General features: G+C 39.3%; 1 protein-coding gene and 1 long non-coding RNA gene across 13 annotated transcripts in view; one reads left to right on the forward strand and one right to left on the reverse strand.

The window, feature by feature from the left end:
* LOC148423271 (homeobox protein PKNOX1-like) overlaps nucleotides 1-12,600 on the reverse strand; it is a 200,194-nt gene that overhangs the window by 152,697 nt on the left and 34,897 nt on the right. For 2 of the 11 annotated variants that reach the window (XM_088414727.1, XM_088414720.1), the window contains exon 1: nucleotides 3,264-3,382. The exons of 5 other annotated variants lie outside the window; for them this stretch is intronic. Coding sequence is in view for 1 of the 6 variants with exons in the window: in XM_088414746.1 (XP_088270872.1) it covers nucleotides 3,264-3,335 (72 nt within the window). In the remaining 5 variants the exon portion in view is untranslated. Of the gene's footprint in view, nucleotides 1-3,263; nucleotides 3,383-12,600 lie in introns of those variants that run through there. 4 more of the 11 variants (XM_088414715.1, XM_088414746.1, XM_088414722.1 and 1 more) reach the window with 4 other exon arrangements.
* Nucleotides 1,984-7,568, forward strand: LOC148423273 (uncharacterized). 2 transcript variants are annotated; one of them, XR_015865596.1, is made up of 2 exons: nucleotides 1,984-2,138; nucleotides 5,539-7,568. It is a non-coding gene; the product is annotated as an uncharacterized LOC148423273 (long non-coding RNA). The 2 variants fall into 2 exon arrangements; XR_015865597.1 differs by lacking the exon at nucleotides 1,984-2,138 and adding an exon at nucleotides 3,199-3,381.

Raw genomic sequence — 12,600 nt, forward strand, 5'->3', positions numbered from 1 at the left:
TCCATTTTTACCCACTAATCAAAAATTTACCCACAATTCCACTTTTTCAGTTTTTCCCTTATATCTTTGCCATTCTTCATCCGATTCCTACCGTTCCAACTTTAAACGATTCCCCTAAGTCCTGCCATTTCCTGGTGATATCCGTGTTCTTTTTCCCAGAATTCAAAAATTACCCACAATTCCACTTTTTCAGTTTTTCCCTTGTATCTTTGTCATTTCTGCTGCGATTTCCACTGTTCCAACTTTAATCGATTCCCCCAATGCCCGCCCATCCATTTTTACCCACAATTCAAAAATTACCCACAATTCCATTTTTTCAGTTTTTCCCTTATATCTTTGCCTTTGCCTTCAGAGGTTACACCTTCACACGCAATTTCTTCAGGAATTGCAAATATTCTAGTTATTATTATTATTATTCTGCCGTTTTTTGGGCCATTTCATCTCTTTCCCAGTTTATCCGATTCACGCCGTTCCAATTTCATCTTATTTTTCAAGCAAACATGTACAACAGGTGAAGCGAATGTTGGTTCTAAAACATAAATTTGGCACAGTTTATCACCTTCGGTACCATGGAAGGGTACAAAGAATGAACCAAACAAAGACAAGATTGTAAATTTGTGACTACAAGAGGGCTTGATTGGCTGGAGACCCTCCAAATTGCATCACTGCACAAAAGACAGAACATTGATCAGGTGTCACCACAAGTTCAGACCCCACTGGACTGGCCGTAGGGCTACAAACCATACTGAGACCAGTTTGCATCCTTGGGAGAGCAGTTTGTCTCTACAGATGGCGGGAGGTGTTTTCCAACAGTTGCAAAGTACGATCCACACTGACTTCCGTCCATCTTAGAGTCCTCAGCCGAAAAAGGAGCAGTCTAAGATGAATGGAACAAGGGGTGGCCATAACCGACAAAGCTTTTCTAGAAAAACTAGAGAAACAAGGATCACGGTCGTATCACCTCTTCACGGTCAGACCCTCACACAAACGCGCATGTCGAACAGTACACACACAAGAACAAAATAAAACGGCCATTACACTGCTCTAAGTGTGTGTAACTGTGTATACAAAATGTTGTACCCTCATGGATTGTTGTGAACTCTTTTCAAAGAATTCAAAACAGGGACTGAAGGGATTTATATAATTTTATGCATGATAATGAAGCTTTATTGATTTTCTCTGGAGCTATTCTAGTGTCATATAGATTGGTAGTTTCTTCTTCACTCTTGACTTATAATAAGATCAGTTGCCTATTTCGGTCCGGTCTTCGGGCCCTCCTGCAGTTGCAGACGCTGTAACACCTAGAAGTGAAGGAAAACGGCTCCACTGTGCATTGTTCCATTCTGAACCTCGAATACACATTTCAGTCAACTGACATCCAAAGGTCTCAGACTGTGGGGACCTCCAATGTGTCTCCAAGAGTATTCGCCAAGGTACTGAAGTGGCTAGATTCGAACCCTCCAACCAAAAGGGGGCAGCAGTGAACCGGAAACAACATGCTGACCTGGCCATCGAACCACCCTTTTGGTGGACCAGCGAATACAAAAGATGGGACCGGAAGACAAACCGGCATCATTCTCACTGTGACACGGGAATGATCCAGAAATCTCCGTTTTGGATAATTGGCTTGGAAACTGCATTAGACAATTTGTTAATAATAAATCTTCAAAGTGTTATTGATGCAATGAACATGTGCATGTGTGTTTATCCCAGGTCATACCCGAACGCGCAGGAATCTTTCACAAAGGTATGTAACAATACAGTATTATTCAACTGGGTCTGCAATCAAAACTAAGATTAAATGTGATCCAACAGCACACATTTAGATTCTTTCGAGACTGCTTTTCACATAGATAAACATGGTTTGCATGGTTATTGACTGCTCATTTGCCTTTGGTTGAAATCGCTACTTGTTAGTTGGGTAGTTTGTCACCACAGCTTTGCATCACACAACTTGTTTGCTGCTGCTGAGCACTGACTTATTATAGCATAGGCTATACTGTATGCAGGCATTTAATAGGTATGTGGGCTCAATTACAGCTCCGGCCCTCCTGTGTGGCGTTTTTATGTTCTCCCCATACCTGCATGGGATATCTCCAGGTACTCGGTTTCCTCCCACATTCCAAAGAACATGCATGGTAGGTAGAATGGACGCTCTATATTGCCCTTGGGTGTTGTTGGGGAGTGTGAATGGTTGTTCGGCTATGTGCCCTGTGTTTGGCTGGTTACCACTTCAGGGTGTAAGGCGTGTACTATGAAGACAGCAGAATAGCCTTTACAATATTTTTCACAGATTGAAAAAAGACTAGATAGACTGTCTGATATTTGCCAAAAAAGTGCACAACTACTGTAAATGAAACAGCACGTCATTACAGTACAGTAGGCCTACTACCAAATATCACGTTTCTCTAGCACTATTTTCAACACACCCACAATAATCTATTCAAGAGTACAGGATTTGTGTGATCTACAAAGTCGTGTGTGCGTTTGGCGGAAAAGCGCAATCGCGTACAACGAAGCCAAAGTGTAAAAACTTTAGATGTGCAGAGCCTCTCTCTTTCACTCTCTGTATTGAATTTGGCCATTCAAATACGTAACAGCGAAACTGCTGAGCCAGGTCCTAGCTAAAAGCGAGTACCGACGTCTTATTTATAAGTGTCTCGCTTGCTGGTACAGCCACATTTACCTTCTACAGAATCATGATCCAAAAACAATTCTGATGCTACTTTAGGAGCCCTGCAAAAGGAATACACAATCGCGGGGGCGTATTATAAATATTCATTCGATGTGGTATGTGAATTGTCTTTGTTTTGTAAAAAGCTCTAGGCTTCTTTAATTTAAGCGATATTAAATAATAGCAGGTATAATTTTATTTAGCGACAGTTTATCAACTAACATTGTGCGGTTGTTTAAAGCTTTCAGACGACATACTTTCATGGAGGGCAGCTGCAATCTCTAATCCCTCCCCTTCGCGCTAGCATGATCGCTACCGGGCCTCTGAGTGTATTCCACAATTCTCGTCTGAAGGGTGACATTTTTTTCAGACCCCAAGCCCCCCCCCCCCCCCCCCCCCCACCCCACCACACACACACACACACACACACACACACACACACGCGCACACACTCACTCACTCACACACACACACACATACACACAGTGTTCCGCGACAGCTGCCCCAGCAGGACCTGCGTTCCGGGCAGTTTCATCGTTAGGGGGCTGAAAACGGGGACAGAAAAGAGGGATTTTGAGTGACAGCTTACCTGAGTGCCAATCTTCGTCACAGTGACAAGCGGCTGCAGCAATCGGGGACCGCAGTTGTCGCGTTGCGTCATCGCGTACGGGCGCGTTGGGACGGGCTGGCACATTAATATTCATAAGGTGGGCGGTAAAAAGACGTTGTGAGGCACTGCCGTTGCACGGTCGATTTAGCCTAGTAAAGGACAGTCTCCTTTTGTTTTGCTCTTCATTTTCCTGGAAGGTCTTTTAATTATTCACGTTTTCCGGTCGATGCTAATTCGCAAAAAATATAAAAAATCACCTTATCAAATAATCACATGGATGAGTTGATGAATTCAGACTCTTTCTGGTTTAGCTTCTTCATTCACATGAAAAAATAAACATGAACAAAGGATAACAATGTCTGTGACAACATATCATAGTATAGCTTCTCCAGCATGAAATGTTGAGGGGGCACGAGAGTGGTCACAAGCAGCAAAAACTACAGAATAAATTCGATTTCAATTAAAAAACGTGATCTTTTTTATTCCTTACATCATAAATTATGAATAAAAGCTTTAAAAGATTTAAAGTATCACTCAACAGTGCAGTTAATTTCATGAATAGAAAAGATGGGTGTTTATTTTTCATTTGGGCGAACTTGTCAAATTCTTTTTTTCCATTTTCAATAGTCAGCATATGGTAGCTTGTGCATTTAAATCTCTGCTGGCCCATTGTGCTTCTTGTAAATCCTTTTTAGTGTTGAAAAGTATTTTTCTGACTCAGTAGTCATTTGAGTTGTGATCACAATTTTGAGCATTCAGATAATGCATGCTGTAGGTTGATATAATTCAACTGCAGCAGAGAGTGTGTTGCTTTTGCATTACTTTTTGCTGTAACACGGTGATGTAATATATTACACACACAAAAAAGTAATATTGTTCTCATTACAAATGAGAGCAACGTAATACATTACAATACATATTTACCCCCCCAAATTCACCAAAAACACAGCAGGATCGGAGGAGAAATGTGCGGGGCAAATATTTGGTGCATTTTGTGCGTGACACCTATAGGATAGGAGATTCGTGGTAGAGTATTTCGTACGCAGAAGATATGCTGCCGCTTTCAGCAGTGGATTAACCAGCATTTGGAAACCTTGTTAGCAAGATCCCTGTTGCAACTAGCAATAATGGAATAGTTTTCACTGTACAATTGCTATTAATAATAGTCTATAAAATAGCTCTGGTCAATATGTATCAAGATGAAGCACACAATAACAATGATGCACTGTAGGCTAGCTGCTAACGTTAATCCCACCAAAACCATCTATTTTTTAAACATCGGTCCCTAAAATTTGCTTACTGAACTTGAATTTGAATATTAACGTTGAAATTGTGATATGCACTAACTGTTTTTGCCTACAGCATAAACAATGCAATGGTATGAAGCTAAATAATAATGGGATTAAAATACAAAAAAAAAAGATTTTGTATCTTGTCTTTAAAAGTTCACAATACAGTACAGATGGAATGATTTGTACTGGTTTTAGGCTTAAGACAACCTTTCACTGGATGTGTAAATAGCACAAAAAGCTCAATTTAGAATGCAAATCCAGGAGTTGGAAGGCAGGTGCGGATTTTGTTCTTTTCTGCTTGAACGATGTTAAAGTCCAAAGGCTAGAGGTTTGATTTCTAATTTTTTTCCCAAGTGGCAGTGTGCTAAATTTAGTCTTTATTAAGCATCTACATCATTCATATTGATGCGTTGCTTTTATTGTCCTTTAGGTTACAACCAAGCGATCTTACTGCTGCTATCCGCCAAAACTGAACAAGTTTCTTACGTCTTGAGTCTGACCTATTAATTGGCTGATTTCAGCCCCTATGGCTTTCTACTGAGTCGCAGTTAGAGAAATTGTGATTGGCTTCGGCAAAGCCTTTGGATTATGCAAAATGTTTATAACGGAATTGCCTTGGTAACCTAATTGGTAGTCATAATCATGGATATCATTATTCACAATAAAATATTATATGTTATTTCTCTATAAAGAGAAGAAAATTATTTTTAGATTGCACAGTGCTCCACCAGCGCCCACTAGTGGGGCCAGGCCCCACTGGACCCAAGTGATCATAAATGCAATTCCAGTGTCACAAGGAGCTAGACAGTGCAAACAAGCTAGAAACATTACGAATGGTCCTGTTTAACCTGTGTGTTGTTTACTGTTCTAATCGTCTGTTTTAAAAGTTGTATCTTTAAAAATTGATCATGTTTTGGATTGACCCAATACTTATTTTGTACGCATTTCTTTTGTTCAACTAGTGACTCGACTTCCTGCAAGTGCTCAGAAAAAAATAAACACCTTGAGGAACAGCTGCTGGAGATCTTCTCCCAAACCACCAACGAGAGAGTCGGATAGCTTATTACATCGGGATGAGATACACAGGATGGACAGCAGACAAGAGAAAAGCCATGCAGAGAGTGATTTCAACAGGCCAGAAAAATCACTGGATGTGCCCCGCCTTCCATGACAACATTTTTAATAGGGGTGGGAATCTTTGGCGGTCTCACGATTCGATTCCGATTTTGGGGTCTCCGATTCAGAATTGATTTTTGATTCAAAACGATTCGATTCAATTACTGGTCAATTATGGTTCATTTTTGCAAGACAGTATAACAAAGGAAGATAGTGTATTTTATTTATTTATAAGTTTTGATTTGTAAGTAGCATGCCTTTTTCCACAAAAAGAGCATGTTGACAACTGCTACTTTTTAAGCTAGCTATAAACTATAGCTTTTATAGTTTAAGATGAAACAAAAAAGTAGAAGATACATTGTCATTTCATCTCCTAAATATAATTTTATTCATGTATTAATTAATAATATTATATTTTTAAACTGTTGCCCAATGAAAACCATTGATATTTCTCAGTACATTTATGATAAACAAGATATAAAAATGAACTTTTTAAAGTGAGCAGCTAAATTGCTAGTAAGGGGTAAAGGTAAGGGGAAAACGTCGGAATCATTATCAATCACGATTGTTTGTAACATTATTAAGTACAGCAGAGACATTATTTTTATTCATTTGCATGTAATATGTATTTGTGAATTAATATGGAGTTTTTATACTGTTTTATATTGATTACTAAATATGTGCTTTATGTTATGTCCCTAATTTTTCCTTTGACAAAAACCTTAACAACTCTGATGTACAAGCTTAAAAAAATCTTAAACTTCAAAGACACATGAAGACTTATGCCATTGACATTTTTGAATTTTTTTTTTAAATAGCTACTAGCGCTGCCTAGTGGTTGATAAAAATGTCATTTTTTACACTTCGATGTATTGTGCTCAGTCTGAGTAAAATAACTAAAAATTAGTCATAACGCCATTAAGACATGGAATATTAAGGTTTTAAAATTTTACGACTTTCGATAATGGGCGTGGTCTGCACGCCACCTCAAAGTCAGATGACTCGCCAAAACGAAAAAAGTGGCTGTAATTGGCCCCAAAATGGCCTTATGAGTGGAAAATAGCCTCTCACTCCCGGCCCGTTTGTACTAGAGCTACAAAAATTTGTAGCCTTATGTAGGACCTCGAGCCCTACAAAAAAGTCAGCGCGAGCCATATGCTCAGATGTACAGAAAGAGAGTTATGAACTTTTGAATGTGCACCTTTGGCCCATTTTTGCTCATTTGCAGGTCCTGAACTGCTCCTTTTTTCTCCTAAACGCTTTTATTAATCGACTTCAAATTTGCTGTGGTGTTTTATTCGACAAAGAGGCACAATTGTTCAAATTTCTGTGAAGATCCGCCATCAAATATGTTGGGAGCGGGGCTTCATAAAATGCCTTTGATGTTTACTTCGCCACATGTGAAACAAACCTTTATAACTCAGCTTTACAAGCTTGGAAAAATCTGAAACTTCACAGACACATGAAGACTCAAGCCTTCAACACATGTGTTTTAAAAAAATCTTCAATTGCTTATAAGGCCACCTAGTGGCAAACAAAAATGTCAGTCTGATGTCTCGCCAAAACGAACAAAGTTGCTGTATTTGGACCCAGATGGTCTTATCGTTTTTAAACGTCATATATTTGATGGGTTTCTGTTGAATGTGAATGACAGATGTGTCCACAGTTTTATTTATGTTTGTATTACTGACTAAGAGTTGTGCCATAGGAGGGCGCTGTATTTATTTGGGTTACTTCTGGGCTACCGTATCTGGAACTTCCTTCCTGTGCGCTCGTAGTGTGTTTTTTTTTTTGTATTGAGCTGCAGTTGTACGGAGCCTGACGTGTGGCCAGCAGCTGTATTGAATAAACTATGCCCTGAAGGCTAAAGATTATATATCTCTCTCAATCGTCGTCTTTTCCTCCCGAATACAACGTGCTGCTTGATAGCTAAAAACGCAACAGTTTCCAATGCAGAATACATCTATCAATGTATTTTTTGTCATAGTGCGAGCGCCATCTAGTGGCAGCCGAAAATATAGCATTTTTTAAACGTTGTTATGTGTTTAGCTGAGCCCTTTAAAGTAATATCGCTGAAATTAGGTCTGACAAGCCTCTAGACAGCCCTGCTGACCTCCACTAAATTTTACGAAATTTCGATAATGGGCGGGGCCTATACGTCCATTTTCATTCCGAAGCTTTATCGGACCAGTAAAAGCTGCTGTAATTTGACCCAGATGATCTGATCCTCTCACAATTTCACACATTGGATGAAAATCTATTCCCGAAGACATCGACAAACATATATTCCAGTTTAAAGCTAGCGCCACCTAGTGGCTGCAAAAAATGTCATTAGTCAAAAGATTGCAGTCAATCCTGTTTGGTTTGACCTACAACTATGAAACTTTTTAAGCATATGTAGGATTGTAAGACCTACAAAAAAGCCAATAGAAGTGATGTGCTAGGATGTACAGAATAATTGTTATGAATTTTTTTAATGTGCAATTTTGCCCCATTCTTAGACATTAGCTGGTCTCAAACTATTGCCTTTTTCTCTTAAACGGTTCATCTGATTAACTTCTACATTGACATGGACTATTAGCAGATATAGCGGCACAAATATGTCAAAATTTGTGACGATCCCATGACTTGTAAGATGTGGGCGGAGCTTCAAATTAATTTTAATATTTCCTTCGCCAAGAGTGACAAAAACCTTAATAACTCAGCTGTTTCAGCTTCAAACCATGTGAAACTCTGCAGGGCCTTTAAAAGTCATGCCCTAATACAGCTATGTGATAAACATATATCATTTACAACGCCACCTAGTGGAGGACAAAAATCTCATTTTTTACACTTTCATTCAATGTCTGCTTGACTAAATGTACTTAAAAATGGTCAGAAAAGCTATGACACAGTGGAAAATCAAGGTTCTCAATTTTTATGACTTTTCAATAAAAGGTGTCGCCTGTATGCCAGCTCAAAGTCCGATATCTCGCCAAAACGGTAAAAGTTGCTGTAATTGGACCTAGATGATCTGATATTTGCAAAACCGTATATGGGATGGGAATCTAATGTGAAGCACACCTACAAGCCTATTTTTAATCATAGTACGAGCGCCACCTAGTGGTAGCAAAAAATATAGCAATTCCTTAACGTTTTTATGTACTCTGCTGAGCCCCTTGAAGTGATTTCCCTTAAATAATGTCTGAAAAGCCATTGGCCATGCCTAATGCCCTCCACCGAATAGTACAATGTTTTGATGATGGGCGTGGCCTATACGACAGCTGAAAGTCACACAACTGTAGCAATAAAAGCTGCAGTAACTCAATCCATATTATCCCACCTTCTCTAAATTTTACAAATTTGATAAGAGTGCTGCACTGAAGTCATCTAAAACTAATTTTGTATCATTAGTAGTCCTTTTTCATACCCCGAACTGCTCATACCCCAACGTGCACAAGTCTGCGAGGGCCCTTTATAGCTGCTTGCAGCTCTAGTTATTATTATTATTATTATTACTTACTATGCAGCACTATTCCATTTTTTAGGGCCTAACCATGCACGAAAAGTCAAAAAATTTTGCACAGTTGTCGGGCTTGGTGACAAATTTGATATTTTAGTGTTTCTTCAAACAATGCAAAAAAAATTGCTCTGCAGCGCCATCTAAGGTTGAAAAAGTGCACCTGGTCCCGGCCCATTTGACCTAGAGCTATGAAAATTTTTAGGCATATGTAGGACCTAGAGACCTACAAAAAAGTCATGTGCTCAGATGTACAGAAAAAGAGTTATGAATTTTTGAATGTGCATTTTTGCACGTTTGCAGGTCCCAAACTGCTCCTTGTTTCTCCTAAACGCTTTACCCAATCCCCTTCAAATTTGCTGTGGTCTATAAACAGACATAGGGGCATAACTGGGCAAAATTTGGTGCAGATCCAATGACATATATGACGGGCGTGGCTTCAAATTATGTGTTCAATTTTTCCTTCGCCAAGAGTGACATAAACCTTAATAACTTTGATGTACTAACTTAAAAAAATCTAAAACTTCATAGACACATGAAGACTTATGTCTTTAAGACCTTTGAAAAAAGTTATTTTAAATACCTACTAGCACCGCCTAGTGGTTGATTAAAATGTCATTTTTTACACTTTCATGTATTGTGCTCAGTCTGTTTGAGTAAAATAACTGAAAATTGGTCAGAACACCATTAAGACATGGAATATTACGGTTTTAAAATTTTAAGACTTTTCGATAATGGGCGTGGTCTGCTGGCCCGTTTGACCTAGAGCTACAAAAATTTGGAGCCTTATGTAGGACCTCGAGCCCGACAAAAAAGTCATGCAGAAACATTAATTCATGCATTTGTTACATCGCGCTAGACTATTCTAACATTTTGTTTTCTGGACTTCCTATGTCCTACATTAAAAGCCTGCAGTGTGTACAGAATGCAGCAGCGAGACTATTGACAAGGAAGAGACAGTTTGATCATATTACTCCGATTCTAGCTGACCTGCATTGGCTTCCAATACACATGAGATGTGATTTTAAGGTGCTGTTAATTACTTATAAAATTTTACACGGTTTAGCTCCTTCTTATCTCGCCGACTTAGTATCACCATATGTTCCGTCCCAACAACTTCGATCACAAAATGCCGGTTTGCTATCGACCCCACGGGCTAAAAAGAAGTCTGCGGGATCAAGGGCATTTTCCATTCGCGCGCCAGTACTATGGAATGCCCTACCTATGGAAGTTCGCGCAGCCACCTCAGTAGAAATCCTTAAATCCCGACTAAAAACACATTTATATTCTAAAGCATTTAGTTAATTGAGCCTGTCTGCAGCTTTCTTCTTCTTTCTTTTTTCCTGCCCCTCTCTTCCGGCCGGGAAGGGGGCTAGCTAGATGGTGAGGGTTGACTTGACCGCCTCCATTGGGTCCTGCACTGGTCGACCATCACGGGTTAGGAGTTCGGCCGTCTGCAGTCCACCTGGCTGGAATGTGGGATGGTTCCTGCCCAATGGCTTTGCCTGCTGTCAAGACATCACTGCACTATATAGCACAACATGTTTTCTGTAATTTATATTGTTTCTGTGTTTGGTACATGCAGCATCCACTTCAACCTGTGGGCCTGGAAGGGGGCTCCTCCCACCTGTGGTCCCTTCTGGAGATTTCGGATTTTCCCCAAATTGGGGTTTTTGAGTTTTTCCTTTCCCTTCTGGGAGCTTTGACATCCTGAAAAGATGTCTCTGTACGACCTCTTTTCTTCTGTGAAGCCCTTTGAGACTTTGGTGATTTAGGGCTATATAAATAAAATTTGATTGATTGATGTACAAAAAGAGAGTTATGAATTTTTGAATGTGCACTTTTGGCCCGTTTTTGCTCATTTGCAGGTCCCGAACTGCTCCTTTTTTCTCCCAAACGCTTGACCCAATCGACTTCAAATTTGCTGTGATGTTTTATCTAACTGTGAGGCACAATTGTTCAAATTTTTGTGACAATCCGCCGACAAATATGTTGGGGGCGGGGCTTTATATTATGCCTTTGATGATTACTTTGCCACATGTGAAACAAACCTTTATAACTCAGCTTTACAAGCTTGGAAAAATCTGAAACTTCACAGACACATGGAAACTTAAGCCCTTAACACAAGTGTTTAAAAAAATCTTCAATTGCTTATAAGGCCATCTAGTGGCAAACAAAAATGTCAGTCTGATGTCTCGCCAAAACGAACAAAGTTGCTGTGTTTGGTCCCAGATAGTCTTATCTTTTCTAAACTTCATATATTTAATGAGTTTCCAATGCAGTATACACCTATCAACGTATTTTTTGTTATAGTGCGAGCGCCACCTAGTGGCAAACAAAAATATAGCATTTTTTAAACGTTTCTATGTGTTTAGCTGAGCCCTTTCATGTAATATCGCTGAAATTAAGTCTGAAAAGCCTCAAGACAGCCCCGCTGACCTCCACCAAATTTTACGAAGTTTCGATAATGGGCGTGGTCTCTACGACCATTTTCATTCCGAAGCTTTATCTGTCCAGTAAAAGTTGCTGTAATTTGACCCAGATGATCTGATCTTCTCACAATTTCACACATTGGATGAAAATATTCTCCTGAACATATCGACAAAAATATATTCCAGTTTAAAGCTAGCGCCACCTAGTGGCTGCAAAAAATGTCATTAGTCGAAAGATTACAGTCAATCCTGTTTGGTTTGACCTACAGCTATGTCACTTTGTAGGCAAATGAAGGACTGTAAGACCTACAAAAAAGTCAATAGAAGTGATGTGCTAGGATGTACAGAAAAATTGTTATGAATTTTTTTAATGTGCAGTTTTGTCCCATTCTTAGACATTAGCTGGTCTCAAACTAGTGCCTTTTTCTCTTAAATGATTCATCCCATTACCTTCAACTTTGGCATGAATCATTATCCAACTGAGGGGCACACATAGTCCAAATATCGTGAAGATCTCTTGACAGAAAAGATGGGGGCGGAGCTTCAAATTATTTTTAATACTTCCTTCACCAAGAGTGACAAAAATATTAATAACTCAGCTATGACAGCTTCAAGCCATCTGAAACTTTCCTGGGACTTTAAAAGTCATGCAATAATACAGCTATGTGATAAACTTTCAAAATTTTTTACAGCGCCACTCAGTGGCGGACAAAAATCTCATTATTTATACTTTTATGTACTGTGAAATGCCTGTTTGACTAAATGAACTCAAAAATGGTCAGAAAAGCTATGACACATTGGAACATTAAGGTTCTCAACTTTTATGACTTTTCAATAAAGGGCGTGGCCTCTATGCCAACTCAAAATCCGATGTCTCGCCAAAACGGTAAAAGTTGCTGTAATTGGACCTAGATGATCTGATATTTTTAAAACTTCGTATATGGGATGGGAGTCCAATGTGAAACACACCTACAAGC

This window comes from Hippichthys cyanospilos, chromosome 5, assembly GCF_059441005.1.
Source record: "Hippichthys cyanospilos isolate Australia breed blue-spotted pipefish chromosome 5, RoL_Hcya_1.0, whole genome shotgun sequence".
Lineage (NCBI taxonomy): Eukaryota > Metazoa > Chordata > Actinopteri > Syngnathiformes > Syngnathidae > Hippichthys > Hippichthys cyanospilos.